This window comes from Carcharhinus amblyrhynchos, chromosome 21 (genome assembly GCF_965287045.1).
Source record: "Carcharhinus amblyrhynchos chromosome 21, sCarAmb.v2.hapA, whole genome shotgun sequence".
Classification (NCBI taxonomy): Eukaryota; Metazoa; Chordata; class Chondrichthyes; order Carcharhiniformes; family Carcharhinidae; genus Carcharhinus; species Carcharhinus amblyrhynchos.
In genome coordinates, this window is record NC_137344.1 from 17,977,034 (window position 1) to 17,991,904 (window position 14,871).

At 43.3% G+C, this 14,871-nt stretch overlaps 1 protein-coding gene across 2 annotated transcripts in view; it reads right to left on the reverse strand.

Annotated features, from left to right (window-relative positions):
* The window catches only part of slc39a11 (solute carrier family 39, member 11), a 701,093-nt gene extending 695,502 nt beyond the window's left edge, over positions 1–5,591 (reverse strand). For both annotated transcript variants that reach the window (XM_080209531.1, XM_080209530.1), the window contains exon 1: positions 5,438–5,591. In XM_080209531.1, the coding sequence (XP_080065657.1) occupies positions 5,438–5,545 (108 nt within the window). In that variant the 5' untranslated portion in view covers positions 5,546–5,591. The remainder of the gene's footprint in view (positions 1–5,437) is intronic.
* Between the last annotated feature and the right edge of the window lie 9,280 nt (positions 5,592–14,871).

Genomic DNA, 14,871 nt, shown 5'->3' on the forward strand with positions numbered 1-14,871 from the left:
GGATAGTTTCCTTGAACAGTGTGTGCTGGAGCCGACGAGGGTGCGAGCTATCTTAGATCTGGTGTTATGTAATGAGGCAGGTAGAATTAGGGACCTTGTTGTGAGGGATCCACTTGGGAAGAGTGATCATTATATGGTGGAGTTTTTGATGCAGATGGAGGATGAGAATAGAGGGGAGTACGATAGGATGAGAGAGGAATTGGCGAATGTAGATTGGGGGCGCAGATTGGGAGGTAGGTCTGCTGAGGAACAGTGGAGGATCTTTAAGGAGATCTTTCTTGGTGCTCAGCAGAAATTTATTCCGATGGTAAAGAAGGATCGTAGGAGAAGAGATAATCAGCCGTGGATAACAAAGGAGCTAAAGGAGAGTATTAAATTAAAAGCTGATGCGTTTAGAGTGGCTAAAAGTAGTGGGCGAGAAGAGGATTGGGAGAGGTTTAAATATCAATAAAGAATGACGAAGAAGTTGATAAAGAAAAGGAAGGATAGACTATGAATCTAGGCTAGCGCTAAATATAAAAAAGGATAGTAAGAGTTTTTATAAATATATAAAGAGGAGGAGGCTGGCTAGGGTGAATGTTGGACCCTTAGAGGATGAGAGGGGGGATTTAGTGGTGGGGGATGAGGAAATGGCTGAGGCCTTGAATAAGTTTTTTGCTTCGGTCTTCACGGAGGAGGACGCAAATAGTTTGCCAGGTGTTAACGATGGAAAGATGGTAGGAGTTGAGAGCCTGAATGAGATCATTGTTACTAGAGAGGTAGTGCTCCACAGACTAGTGGGACTGATGGTGGACAAGTCCCCAGGAACGGATGGAATGCATCCCAGGGTTCTGAAGGAAATGGCGGAGGTGATAGTGGATGCCTTAGTGATTATTTTCCAAACCTTGCTGGATTCCGGGGAAGTGCCAGAAGATTGGAAAACGGCTAATGTTATGCCGCTGTTTAAAAAGGGTAGCAGGCAAAAGGCAGGGAATTATAGGCCGGTTGGTTTAACGTCTGTTGTAGGAAAAATGCTTGAATCCGTCATCAAAGAGGAAATAGCGAGGCATCTTGAGAAGAATTGTTTGATAGAGCAGACGCAGCACGGATGCGTTAAGGGGAAGTCGTGTCTGACGAATTTATTGGAATTCTAATGATGATGTGTCTAGTGCGGTGGATGGAGGGGAACCGGTGGATGTGGTGTTTCTCGATTTTCAGAAGGCGTTTGATAAGGTGCCGCACAAAAGGTTGTTACAGAAGGTTAGGGGGCATGGAGTTGGGGGTAAGGTGTTAGCGTGGATAGGGGATTGGCTGTCAAACAGGAGGCAGAGAGTGGGTGTCAATGGGTGCTATTCGGATTGGCGGTTGGTGACTAGTGGAGTGCCCCAGGGATCGGTGCTGGGGCCTCAGCTATTTACCATTTATATAGATGATCTGGAGGAGGGAGCCGAGTGTAAGGTGTCGAAATTTGCCGATGGCACAAAGGTAAGTGGAACAGCAAATTGTGCGGAGGGTGTGGAGAGTCTGCAGAGGGATCTAGATAGGCTGAGCGAGTGGGTGAGAACCTGGCAGATGGAATACAATGTTGGCAAGTGTGAGGTTATCCACTTTGGCAGGAATAATAGTAGGAAGGACTACTACTTACAGGGCGAAAAGCTGCAGCATGCTACGGTGCAGAGGGACCTGGGGGTCCTTGTGCATGAGTTGCAAAAACCCAGCCTACAGGTGCAGCAGGTGGTCAGGAAGGCTAATGGGATGCTGGCCTTCATAGCGAGGGGGATTGAATATAAAAGTAGGGAGGTCTTGCTGCAACTGTACAGGGCACTGGTGAGGCCGCAGCTGGAGTACTGTGTGCAGTTTTGGTCGCCACACTTGTGCAAGGATATTTTGGCCTTGGAGGGAGTGCAGAGGAGGTTCACTAGGCTGATATCGGAGTTGAGGGGGTTGAGCTATGAAGAGAGGCTGAATAGACTGGGCTTGTACTCGTTAGAGTTCAGAAGGATGAGGGGGGATCTTATTGAAACGTATAAGATGATGAAAGGGATGGATAGGGTAGAGGTGGAGAGGTTCTTCCCGCTCAGAAAGGACAGCAGGACTAGAAGGCACAGCCTCAAGATAAGGGGGGGCAGTTTAGAACAGAGTTGAGGAGGAACTTCTTCACTCAAAGGGTAGTGAATCTCTGGAATTCTCTGCCCATTGAAGTGGTGGAGGCTACCTCGCTAAATATATTTAAGACACGGGTAGGTAGGTTTTTGGTAGGCAAGGGGATTAAGGGTTATGGGGAGAAAGCGGGAAAGTGGAACTGAGCCACTTCAGATCAGCCATGATCTTATTGAATGGCGGGGCAGGCTCGAAGGGCTAGATGGCCTACTCCTGCTCCTATTTCTTCTGTTCTTATGATCCTCTCTCTGCTCTTCATAACTTTTCAATATTTGAGGAATATTCTGATTTCTTCTTTTCTGGTCCAAATTGGATGACTACCAACTCATCTGCATTGAAATTCATCTGCCAGTTTCGACAATTCATTTTATCTATCAATTTTATGCTCTCATCTAACTAATTATGATGCCACCTACCTTCATGTCATTGGTAATTTGGACAAACATCTTTCTATTGCATTACTTAATGCAGTGCGTAATATATAGTGAACAATCCAATAATCACTTCCTTCCAACTCAGGTACATGGCCATCACCTTGCTCTCTGTATTTTACAACCTAGCCAATTCCCAAACCAGGTCTTTAAATCCTTGGGTTTTAGTTTAATAACACTCTCTTCATTAGAAGCTTATAGAATACCCTCTGCAAGTCCATATAAATTACATCCACACACATTCCACTATTTTAGTTACTTACTCAAAAAATTCGATTGAGTTTGCTATATGAAACCTACTTTTAATAAATTCATGTTGGGTCTCTCTGATCGGCTCAGATTTTTCCAGGGTTTTAACATAACTGCTGCTGAAACCTTCATCTGCACCTTCGGATTTGATTATTCCATGTATCTATGACCAATTTTAACCTCTCTAACCTGAGCCCACACAAATCTCAATGCTAGATCCTAATTCACACAAAATCCTACTAATCCATCGTCACTATAACCTGTTGTCCTACATAATGTCCCAATCAATCAACACCTCAAATGTAAAATTTCCAGTCCATGTTCAAATCCCTCAAGGCCTCACCCCTCCCTTTCTTAACTACTGGCTCTTAAACGGTTGAAAAATCTGTATTCGTGCCTCTTACGGATCCCCCAGTCCCTTCTATCTTCAGCCATCTGCACTAAAGAGAGAAACATTTTATCAATTTGCTCACTGGATATCAACATCATTGGCAAAGCCTATTGCTTAGCCACTGACTGGTTTGTACAGTCATTTCAGAAAAGATAACAGTCACCAACATTGCTGTGGGCCTGGAGTCACGTGGAACAGATCAGGTCAGAGAAACAAATGCTTGCATTTGTGTAGCACCTTTTGCCTGGTCTCAAAGACCATAACAGCAAATGAAGTACTTTTGAAATGCATTGTGGAGAGGGGGCAGCCAATTTGAATACATCAGACCCTTCACCAACAGCACTGTGATAATGACTATAACCTTTTTTCCCTGATGTTGACTGAGGAGTCAAGGCACTGAGGATTATTCCTCTGCTCTTCAGTGAAATAGAGGGATCATTTATATCCAGCTGAGGGGGCAGGCTTGTCTCAGCTGAAAGGTAGCACCTACAACATCGCAGCACTCCACTGGTACTGCACTGAAGCCTCATCATCCATTTTTGTGCTCAATTTCTCGAATAGAGCTTGAGCCTCACAACATTCTGACTTAAAAGCCAGAGGGCCATAGCTAATGCATTGGTACAGACAGTGCACTTCCTTCCCTGAAAGGACATTAATGAACCAGATAAATCTTAATTACAATCTGATTGTTTCATGGCCTCTATCACTGAAGCTAGCTTTTTTATTTCAGACTGAATTAACTAAACTTCAATTTCCCAGTTGCCACAATAGAATTTGAACACAGTTCCCAAGCATTCATCAAGCCTTTGGAACAACTGACCCAGTAACACGGCCACTACACAACAGCTCCACTTGCACTTATGTTTTCATGGCACTGGGACATCCCAAAGCATTTCAGAGCCAATGAAAGACTTTGGAAAGGTGGTTAGTGTTGTATAGTCAGAAAACGTAGCCAACATGGTGGCACAGTGGTTGGCACTGGTGCCTCACAACACCAGGGAACCAATTTCAATTTCTAGCTTAGGTCACTGCCTGCGTGGCAATTAGGGGATTTTCATATCATAGCAGCTGCATTGCAGTATTAATACAAGTCTACTTGTGACACTAATAAATAAACTTAAACAACACTTTGTCTAAAAGGTGGCAGAAGCAAGAATACAAGAAATACTAAATTAAGAATTCTAATAGCTCTAAGCTCTAGAATCCAATCTTTAAAGCTTTTACTTTTTCCATGGTGTCAATATTTGTCTGATTTCACTTCAGTTAAACACCTCTGGAGGCTTTCTACATTAAAAAAATTACACAGATGCAAAATGGTGTTGGTGTGAATATCTCTGACACATCCTACATCAAGTAGTGGGGGACATTTGCATTACTCTGACTGTGGCCTGTCAGTCATCAATACCATTATTGATGTCTCAGCCATCAGTCACAGAATCATTACTGCAGAGAAGGAGGCAATTCAGCCTATTGAATCCAAGCTGGCTCTCTATAGAGCAATCCAGTCAGCCCCACTCCATTGTCATAGCCCTGTAAATTTAAGTCCCTCAAGTGCACATCCAATTTTCTTTTGAAATTGATCATTTCAACTTGCACCCCCACCTCTTGACAATAAATTGCAAATTATCAACTTATAATTAGCAAACTGTCTAAAAGGAAATTGAATGGAAATCTACAAAAGGTAAATTAATCAGAATAAACAAGGATAGGAAAGTGACAGGCCGGAAGATTAACACATGCAGGAATGATTAGGGTGTTGGTTTGCAGGAAGGGTTGGGCAGTCAATGTGGCATCGCAAAATATTCCCAATACACCATGACACAACACAAAAGTCATCAGGAGAGATAAGGGTGAAAGTCATTTTAAGGTACCAGAAATGCTACATAGTACAAGGGAGAGAAACACTAAATCTGACATTGCTCCTTCATCAACATTTCATTGGGAAAGTTTTTTTTATTGATTTGTAAAGTCCAACAGTTATCTTGTTGACCGTCCTTGCAATGCAACCCTGAAGTGAATGTTCCACGTCATTGTCATACAGGCTCCATAAAAGACAGATTTGTCCATACCTTTGATTTAAGATTTTGCTTTTCGAAATCAATTGAAATTAGCCTGTCCTGAGACAGCCTTGTAGGACTGGTCTCACTGCAATACAATACAATGCGATGCAATGCAATACAATACAATGCAATGCAATGCATTCAAAATCTGGTCCACAAATACTGACCTGGCCTTGAGAGAAGATGAAAACCAGAGCAGCCCCGGCGGCGGTGAGCCCCCAGGTGAAGAAGGTGCCCAGGAGGCTCTGAAGGACGGGGCTCCAGCCCTGGATCATTCTGTCTCTCACACAGCGCAGCCACTGCACTCATTCACTTCCTCATCCTCTGCCCACGTGTCTCTCCGGCAACATTCCAGGCGCCGCCCCCGCCGCGCTGGTTGGCTGGACCACCTGCACTCTGGCCCAATGGGAAGGCGGAAAGGGGAAACCCCAAGTCTGATTGGCTGTGCCGCCTGTCAATCAGAGCGCTGGCTGTCCTCTCGCGCGTCCTGTTGCATTTTGCAGCCCAGTGGAGGTCTGCAAGTAGCCACCTTAGTTCCGGGTTGGTGAACGCAGCCTGAAAACAGAAAGGAAAGCATTATTTTTATTTTTTTTAAGAAATGAAACCAACTCATTATTACCACCAGACAGGCTGCATTCATTTTGCAGATGAAAAAATACGTTATTCAGGAATCTGCGAGAACAACCTCTCGTTTCTTTTCCACTTTCTCTCCATGCCCTCACTCAGCAGCTCACTTTCTTCACTTCCCTCGTTGTTGTTATTACCAATTTCCCAAGTTCTATGATTCTGACGTGAGAAACATTCCAAAATGACCATCGTACATAAAAAAAGAATATTCAGGTTCTTTACATACACCCAGTAACACTCTGAGATGCCTCAATGCAGTAAAGGAAAAGTTTCACTCATTTTACAATGGTCCTTACGAATGCTGCAGTTACTTTATAAGGCGTCTGCATAGAAAAAGTTGCACTCTGAGGTGCTTCGGTATAACTGAGTTCCGTGTAATATTCACTGGATTCGTTTTGCTGATTAACTCTGCACTGTAAATGTTGCTACTGTATTAATATTAAATTGATCCAAAGCTTTCTGCTTGTGTTGTCGCTGGTATCATCTTACAGTGCGACATATTAGTCTCATCATGCATTTTGGAAATCAGCAATAAGCATTAGGATGACTGAAATAAAATGCAGCAATTTTTTTTAAAATACCACAGCCTATTGGAATATAATCCAACATTAATTGAATCACAGGGAATTTGCATCACAAAGCACGAGGTAAATTATTCTGCTGCTGTTTGCATAGTTTATTAAATTACAGGCTTGGGTACTCTGAGTGCCCTCAGCTGGATTAAGTTCTAAGTATGATTTAATAAATGGTTGACTCGTTTTGCATCTAGCTCCTTGACATTTTTCCCCAACTATCAACCAGAAATCTGTGAATGCATATGTGCTCCGCAGCTGGATTTGCTCCAACGTTGTGGCTAAGTTCATAGAATCCCTACAGTGCAGAAGGAAGCCATTTGGCCCATTGAGCCTGCGCTGACAACAATCCTGCCCAGGCCCAATCCCCACAACTCCACATATGCAACCCACTAATCCCACTGACAGTAATGGGCAATTTAGCACGTCCAATCAACCTAACCATAATATCTTTGAACTGTGGGAGGGAACTGGAGCACCCGGAGGAAACCCATGCAGACATGGGGAGAACATGCAAACTCCATACAGTCACCCAAGCTTGGAATTGAATTCAAGTCCTGGCGTTGTGAGGCAGCAGTGTTAACCTTCTGCCACTCATGTCACCCTCTCTTTCCTCCATTAAGATGCTGTTTAAAAATCAATCTGGTCAAACATTTGGTGATACATCCCAATGTCATTTTTTTTGGTTTGTTACTAGTTTTTTTGTTGGGGAACGCTCCCATGAAATGCCTCAGGACATTTGACAATGATAAACGCACTTTACAAATACAGGTTCTTGCTTTTGGATAACACTAATTTATAAGCACCAGCAGTACTGTGCATTTATGTAGTGCTTTCAGAGGAAGACCCAACACAAGATGATTCACAGAAGTGTAATCACCACCAGGCAAAAAAAAGATGGCGGTGAGGGTTAGGAAAGGAATTTTCGAGCTTAGGGTCGAACTAGCTTGAAAGAGTGAACTGAAAGGAGAGTGGGGGGTGTCATAAAATGCCAGAATTGGGAGAAGGAAGAGATCGCAGAGGGTTTGAAAAGTAGAGAACTGTGAATGTTGTAGTGTTGGAGTCATTTACAGAGCTAGGGAGGAACTAGCAGAGAATAGGTTAAAGGCTGCCGAGTTTCAGGTCAGCTGAAGTTTGCAAAGGACGAGAATTGAAGGTTTACTGAGAGAGATTTAGAATGGATAATATTTCAGCAACAAATGGATTGAAGTAGGGTCAGAAGAGGGCATTGTTACTGAGGTGGAAGTAGGCAGTGTCTCTGATGGATGTTAGCTTGTGGAGTGGGGGCAGGGCTAGATTGCTGGTGAGCGCATAGCAAAAATATAAACTATTCTGTTCTGTTTATTGATGCCTTCTCATTATTTCATTTTAAATTTTGGTGCACAGTGGACTAAGCTTCCATCTCTAGCATTAGGCTGGAACAGAGGGAGTGCTACAGAGTTGCATTTCTCTCTGCCAAAGCTGCCTGCTACTCAAGAAGGCTATTGTACATCAGAGCTGTCCTGAAGCTTATCTTCTCCGCCACAAACTGTCTTGTTATTTCCCTCTATCTTGGCCCCTGCTGCCTCACGTCCTATAATAGGGTTGAGTGCTTCGTAAAGTTCAGCATCATGATGACTGTGACCATCTGCTCAGTTTCCTCTCATGATTCCATCTTTCCTCAAAATAAGCCACCCTGCCCCCACTCTGGCTCCCCTGCCTGACCTCAAGCTGACCTCTCTTGTTTCTTTTCCACTTTCTTCCCATGCCCTCTCTCAGCTCACTTTCGTCACCACCACCTCGTTACTGTTATTACCAATTTCCCACTAAACTGATGACAACTTAACAACTTCCCTTTCTGACCACCCTGGTGATTTCCATTGTAAGTATTCCCTTTTTCTCAGCTCCCGTTCCCCACCTTTCTTCACCTTTCCCTCAAAAACTACCCTCAGCCCATCTGTCCTTGTAAACTGCCAACTCATCTCCAAGTCCCTTTTCTTCCCCTCCAGGGCCTTTGTTGGATTGCTGCCTCCAATATCTGTGCACAGCTTTACTGGTAGCTCCATGTTTAAATTGCTGCAGCCAGGTTTGTGGGTTTGCCACAGGATTGAAATAACCCTGATCAGATTCACAAATGAGATTCTGTGTGATTATGGCCACGATGATTGAATCCCTTCAGTGCAGAAGGAGGCCATTCGGCCCATTGAGCCTTCACTGGATCTCTGACAGAGCATTCCACCCAGGCCCTTCCCCATAACCCTACATATTTACCCCACCATTCACCCGAACATACAAATCTGGGACACCAAGGGGCAATTTAGCATGGCAAATCAACCTAACCTGCACATCTTTAGAGGGGAAGAAACCGGATCACCCAAAGGAAACCCACGCAGACACAGGGAGAACGTGCAAACCCCACGCAGACAGTGACCCAAGATTGGAATTAAATTTAAATACCTGGCACTGTGAGGTAGCAGTGCTAACCACTGTGCCACCATGTCACCCTGATGTACAATTGCTCCTTGTCCTCTTCAACATCTCTGCAGATCCTCCTCCTCTGATGGCTCTTCACCATTTCCCCCCTCAGTGGACTTTCTCTCACTTGCTTTTATATTTTCCCAGCTAATAATAGGCAGACCCTGTCCACAAATGCCATCTCCTTCCATTGCCACACTATTGTCTGCAGAACCCTCCATGGATTGAGCCTTGGCCCTGTCCACTTCCTCATATAATCATTGAATCATAGAATCCCAACAGAGCAGAAGGAGGCCATTTGGCCCATTGAGTCTGCAGCAACAACAATCCCACCTAGGCCTTACCCCAGTAACTTGGCAACTAATCCCTCTAACCTATGCATCCCAGGACAATAACAGGCAATTTAGCATGGCCAATGGACCTAAACTGTGCACCTTTGGACTATGGGAGGAAACCCAGGCAGACTTGGGGAGAATGTGCAAACTCCATGCAGACAGTGACCCAAGTCAGGAATCGATCCCTGGTCCCTGGAACTGTGAGGCAGCAGTGCTAACTACTGTGCTGTCGTGCCACCATAAATGTTGTCCTTTGGTGAAATCTGCAGTTATGGGGTCAGTTTCTACAGGAACATTGACAACATGCACTCCCGTGGCCCTCTTAACTCCTCCATTGCTTCTACATTGTCAGATTTTTTTGCCTGATATATCAGGCTTGGCAAGTTATAATTTCCTCTGCCCTCTTGCCTAGCCATTGCCTTTAGCTGAAAAAGTCTGTCCAAATCTTTGCCATCCTATTCCACCCAAGCAGAGCTTCTGCACTCATTATGCTCTCCAGTCCAAAAAGCACCGACTTCCATCTCCACAACATCATCTGCCAATGCTTCCCATCCATCTGTTGCTTTTCCTCCTGCAATTTAAGCAGCACCCCACATTCCTTTGCCCATGATTGATAGTGTTACCATCCCAGCTGATGTCACTACTGGACAGTCAGATCCCAGGGTGGAATCCTGGCTCAGTAGACCGTAACACTTACTTTTTGTTGAGAGACTTGGTGGACAGAGTCACAGGACTACACTAATGTTAACAAAAGAATAAAACATTTATTAAACATGAAAAGGTTAACTATAATAACATATTCCTTCACCCACCGATGTCTACCAAATGTACGTAGAAAACACTAATTACACAATATATCTTATACCACAATGCTCTCAGGAAGCATGTAGTCCATGTAAAACAATAGGCCAACTGTGGCCAGACACATCACTCTCTGAAACCAATTGGTAAATGCCACCCCATACAACTTCTGTGGATTTCTCATCAAATCCCCCCAGATGCTTGGTCCTTACTCCATTGTCCTGCCTGTCTGATAGCAGTTTCTATGAGAACTGCTGTCTTCTCAGATGCCTAGTTCCAAATGAACCACAAGTGGTTATGCTTTTCACTGTGAGCCTCTAGTTGCTTAGCGACAGTGTAGTTTTTCCTTTAACCTTGTTTGTTTGCCTACCTTGTTTGCCTACAATGAAGGCATAATTCAAAATGAAACCAAAACCCACAGACGTGCAGGCACCTTTGTTTAACATGAAGCTAAGTAAAGTTTTAACCCTATTTTACACACACAAAATAAAACTCACTTAAAGCATTGTTCGAATACACACAAATATAAAAATAGATTATTTAAAATCATCTCTGTTTCCTGACAACAGCCATGCCTTAAGCTAACCAGGCCCCATGATCCAGAATCCCTTGCCTTGGTCTGTAAATCTCCTCCTTTAAGATCACGCTTAAGAAATACATTATGACCAAGTTTCCTGCCATTCCCATTCAAAGCTCTTTGTTTGGCTCAATGCCATTTGCTTCTGATTATACCTCTAAAGCACTTTGGTGCATTTTCCTACTTTAAAGGCTTTGAAGAAATGCAGGTTATTGTTGTTGTAGCAGGAGACATTTTTCCTTGACCTGTTTCTCCCCAGCCCCTTCAGATCACATAGATGGGATCATGAACTAACTGTACACGGAATCAAAGATTTAGTGTGATATAAAGCAGAAAAACTGCAGCTGCTGGAAATCTGAAATATAAGCAGAATGTCCTGGAAGTACTCACCAATGTCAGTCAAAATCCATTCAGGGGATGCAGACATCAATAGCACTCAAGCGTTTATTGTCCATGCCCATTTACCCTTAAGAAGGAACAGATAAGTTACAGTGTCAGGGTCTGTTTCATAATCCCTCCTTCATTTTGTGCCTTTTCATTAACTCAAGTGTTATTACTGCAAGGCAAAATTACTGCAACTGGTTAAAACCATGCTGTGGATTATGTTAGTTGCTGTGCAAAGCGCACAGATGATGCATCATGATATATATTGGACAGAGTTAATACAGACACAACAGTAACTCATGTCTTTAGCCAATATTGGAAAATAATAATCATAGAATAATAGAATCATAGAATTCCTACAGTGTGAAAAGAAGCCATTTGGCCCATCAAGCCTGCACCAACAAAAATCCTATCCAAGCCCTGTACCTATAACAACTTGTATTTGCCCTGTTAATCCTCCAACACTGAAGGTCAATTTAACGTGGCTAATCAACCTAACCCGTACATCTTTGCAGTATGGGAAGAAACTGGAGCACCCAGAGGAAACCCATGCAGACACGGGGAGAATGCATGCAAACCTTATACAGAGAATTGCCTGAGGCAGAATTGAATCTGGGTCCCTGGTGCTGTTAGGCAAAAGTGCTAACCAGGAATAATTGGGAATATTGGTGCCTCTGAAGGATATTGAGGGTTTTTTCCCCTACATTAAAGGTGTTAAATAAATGTAAGTTTATGTGGTAGAAACACCTCTGTTTGGCATCCATCACTCCAGCTCCTTTGGATCACTCACATGCAATCATTAACTAATCATAAAATATCAAAGACTTGGTCTGATATCAGTGTAAAACAGAAAATCTGCAGCTGCAGAATAATTCAAATGTGAAGATAAAATGTGGATGATGTGAAGTGGAAGAGAGAGGCTGCTCACAAAACGTTTTCATCAGAATGTACATTTATGGACATACACACAGCTACAGTTCACTGCTGCTTCTCTTCCAGGAATACCTACCCTGAATGAGTACTTTTCTTCTCACCAACAGGATTTCCGTTTGTCTCTTTCGCCCTGTCCACCTTCATTGTTTTCCATTTCCTTCCCAGTGTTTGACAAGGTGTTAAACAAGCTCACTTCCAAAGCCATATTTCCTGCCTCAGCAATTGTGTCCATCTCCAATATTCTCCACATGGATTCCAATTCAGGTTCCACTCCTGATGTTTCAAATCCACCTACGATTATTCATTTTTCCGTCCCCTTATTTTATCCCGCCTCCCATCATTTTTTCCCTTATCAATGCGTTCCCTCCTCACACTACATGAGGGTCTCAGGTTGTCTTTTGACACACTGCTTACCTTTGTTCTTCCATTAACACATTCTGATCTCTTTATCAGCAGCTATCAGCGCCCTTCTAAGCCATGATTACAAAGAATAAAGAACAAAGAAAATTACACCTCAGGAACCGGCCCTTCAGCCCTCCAGGCCTGCATTAATCATGCTGCCTGGCTGAACTAAAACCCTCTATCCTTTTGGGGACCATATCCCTCTATTCCCATCCTATTCATGTATTTGTCAAGGCGCCGCTTAAAACTCACTATTGTATCTGCTTCCACGACCTCCCGCAGCAGTGAGTTCCAGGCACCCACCACTCTGTGTAAAAAATCTGCCTCGTACATCTCCTTTAAACCTTGCCCCTCGCACCTTAAACCTGTGCCCCTGAGTAATTGACTCTTTCACCCTAGGAAAAAGCTTTTGACTATCCACTCCGTCCATGCCTGTCATAATCTTGTAGACTTCTATCAGGTCACCCCTCAACCTCTGTCATTCCAGAGAGAAAAAAAGAAGTTTCTCCAACCTCTCCTCATAACTAACGCCCTCTGTACCAGGCAATATCTTGATAAATCTTTTCTGCACCCTCTCCAAAGCCTCCACATCCTTCTGGTAGTGTGGCGACCAGAACTGAACACTATATTCCAAGTGCAGCCTAACTAAGGTGCAACATGATTTGCCAATTTTTAAACTCAGTGCCCTGGCTGATGGAGGCAAGCATGCCGTATGCCTTCTTGATGACCTTCTCCACCTGTGTTGCAACTTTCAGTGATCTGTGTACCTGTACACCCAGATCCCTCTACCTATCGATACTACAAAGGGCTCTGTCATTCATTGTATATTTCCTATCAGTATTAGGCCTTGCAAAATACATCACCTTACATTTATCTGGATTAAATTCCATCCACCATCTCTCTGCCCAAGTTTCCAACTGTTCTATATCCTGCTGTATCCTCTGATGGTCCTCAAATCCACCAACCTTTGTGTCGTCTGCAAACTTACTAATCAAACCAATTACACTTTCCTCCAGATCATGTATATATATTACAAACAGCAAAGGCCCCAGCACTGATTCCTGAGGAACGCCACTAGTCACAGCCCTCCATGTAGAAACGCATCCTTCCACTGCTACCCTCTGTCACCTATGACCAAGCTACTTCTGTAGCATCTTGCCAGCTCCTCTCTGATCCCACATGATTTCACCTGTTTGATTTGACTTATTATCGTCACATATGTTAACAATACTAAATCAAATCAAATCAAATCATTGCTGCAAAATCTAAATTCTCCCTCAGTGTACCTGAACAGGCACTGGAGTGTGATGACTAGGGGATTCTCACAGTAACTTAATTGCTGTGTTAACATAAGCCTACTTGAGACTAATAAATAAACTTGTAAAATATGCAGGCCAGGCCAGGCCAGGAGGACAGATTTCCTTCACTGAAGTACAGTATTAAGCCAGATGAGTTTTTACAATAACCGCTGACAGCTGTCATGGCCACCATTACTGAAACCAACTTTATACTCCAGATTTATTCCTTTGAATGACTAACTGAATTAAAATTCCACTAGCCATCCCAGTGGGATTGGAATCCATGTCCCCAGAGCATTAGTCTGGGGTATCTGGATTATTAGCCCAGTGATAGCTCCAGCACTTCCACAAACCAATTCCCCCAGTCTGCCCATTATGGTGACCAAAATAACTCTTCTTAACTAGAAGATCATCAGAGCGGGAAATGCTCTGGTCAGCAATGGGAATGGAAGCAGAAACCATTGGGGTGTTTAAAAAGGAATGGAAGTGGATACTAAAAAGGGAAAATATCTCGGAAGGGAGGATAGGTATGAATGGAAAATTATTTTAAAAGTTTATTTATTAGTTACAAATAAGCTTGCATTAACACTGCAATGAAATTACTGTGACAGCCCCCGAGTCGCCACACTCGGGCTCCTGCTCAGGTACACTGAGGGAAAATTTAGCACGGCCAATCCACCTAACTTTGAATCTTGGAGAATCTGCAGATGAAAACAATATATGGTCTATAATATGGAGGAAGGTATGTGGATCACCATTGGGTTCTTGCGCGAAATGCAATGAAGTGATGATATAACGTGGCCTGCTTTGAATTGTTTAATTCTGTTGAGGAATTTAAAAAACTTAAAAGGATGATCAGTGGGGGAAGGGTAGGGGAGTAATGAGAGTTGGGCGTTAATAAAATCGCTGATATTGCTGGAATAGTGTTTAGAAGGGAATGAGAAATCTGCTGCAGGAAAACACGGAAGATCGAAAGGAGATCTGGATCAGATCGCAAATTGCAATCATTATTGGGAGTGTAGAGAAATTAAAACGGTGCTTAAAAACATTATTTAAATCTCAGATTCGACAATGGTTATTTGCAGCCTCTAAGATTTATTAAGGTCCTTGTGTGTGCCCGGACCAAATTCACTGCTAATGCGATTTCTGAGTTTATTATTGAATGACACTGGGGAAACGTGAGGTTTTTTTAAAAAGACAAATTCCAGTCTAAATCCA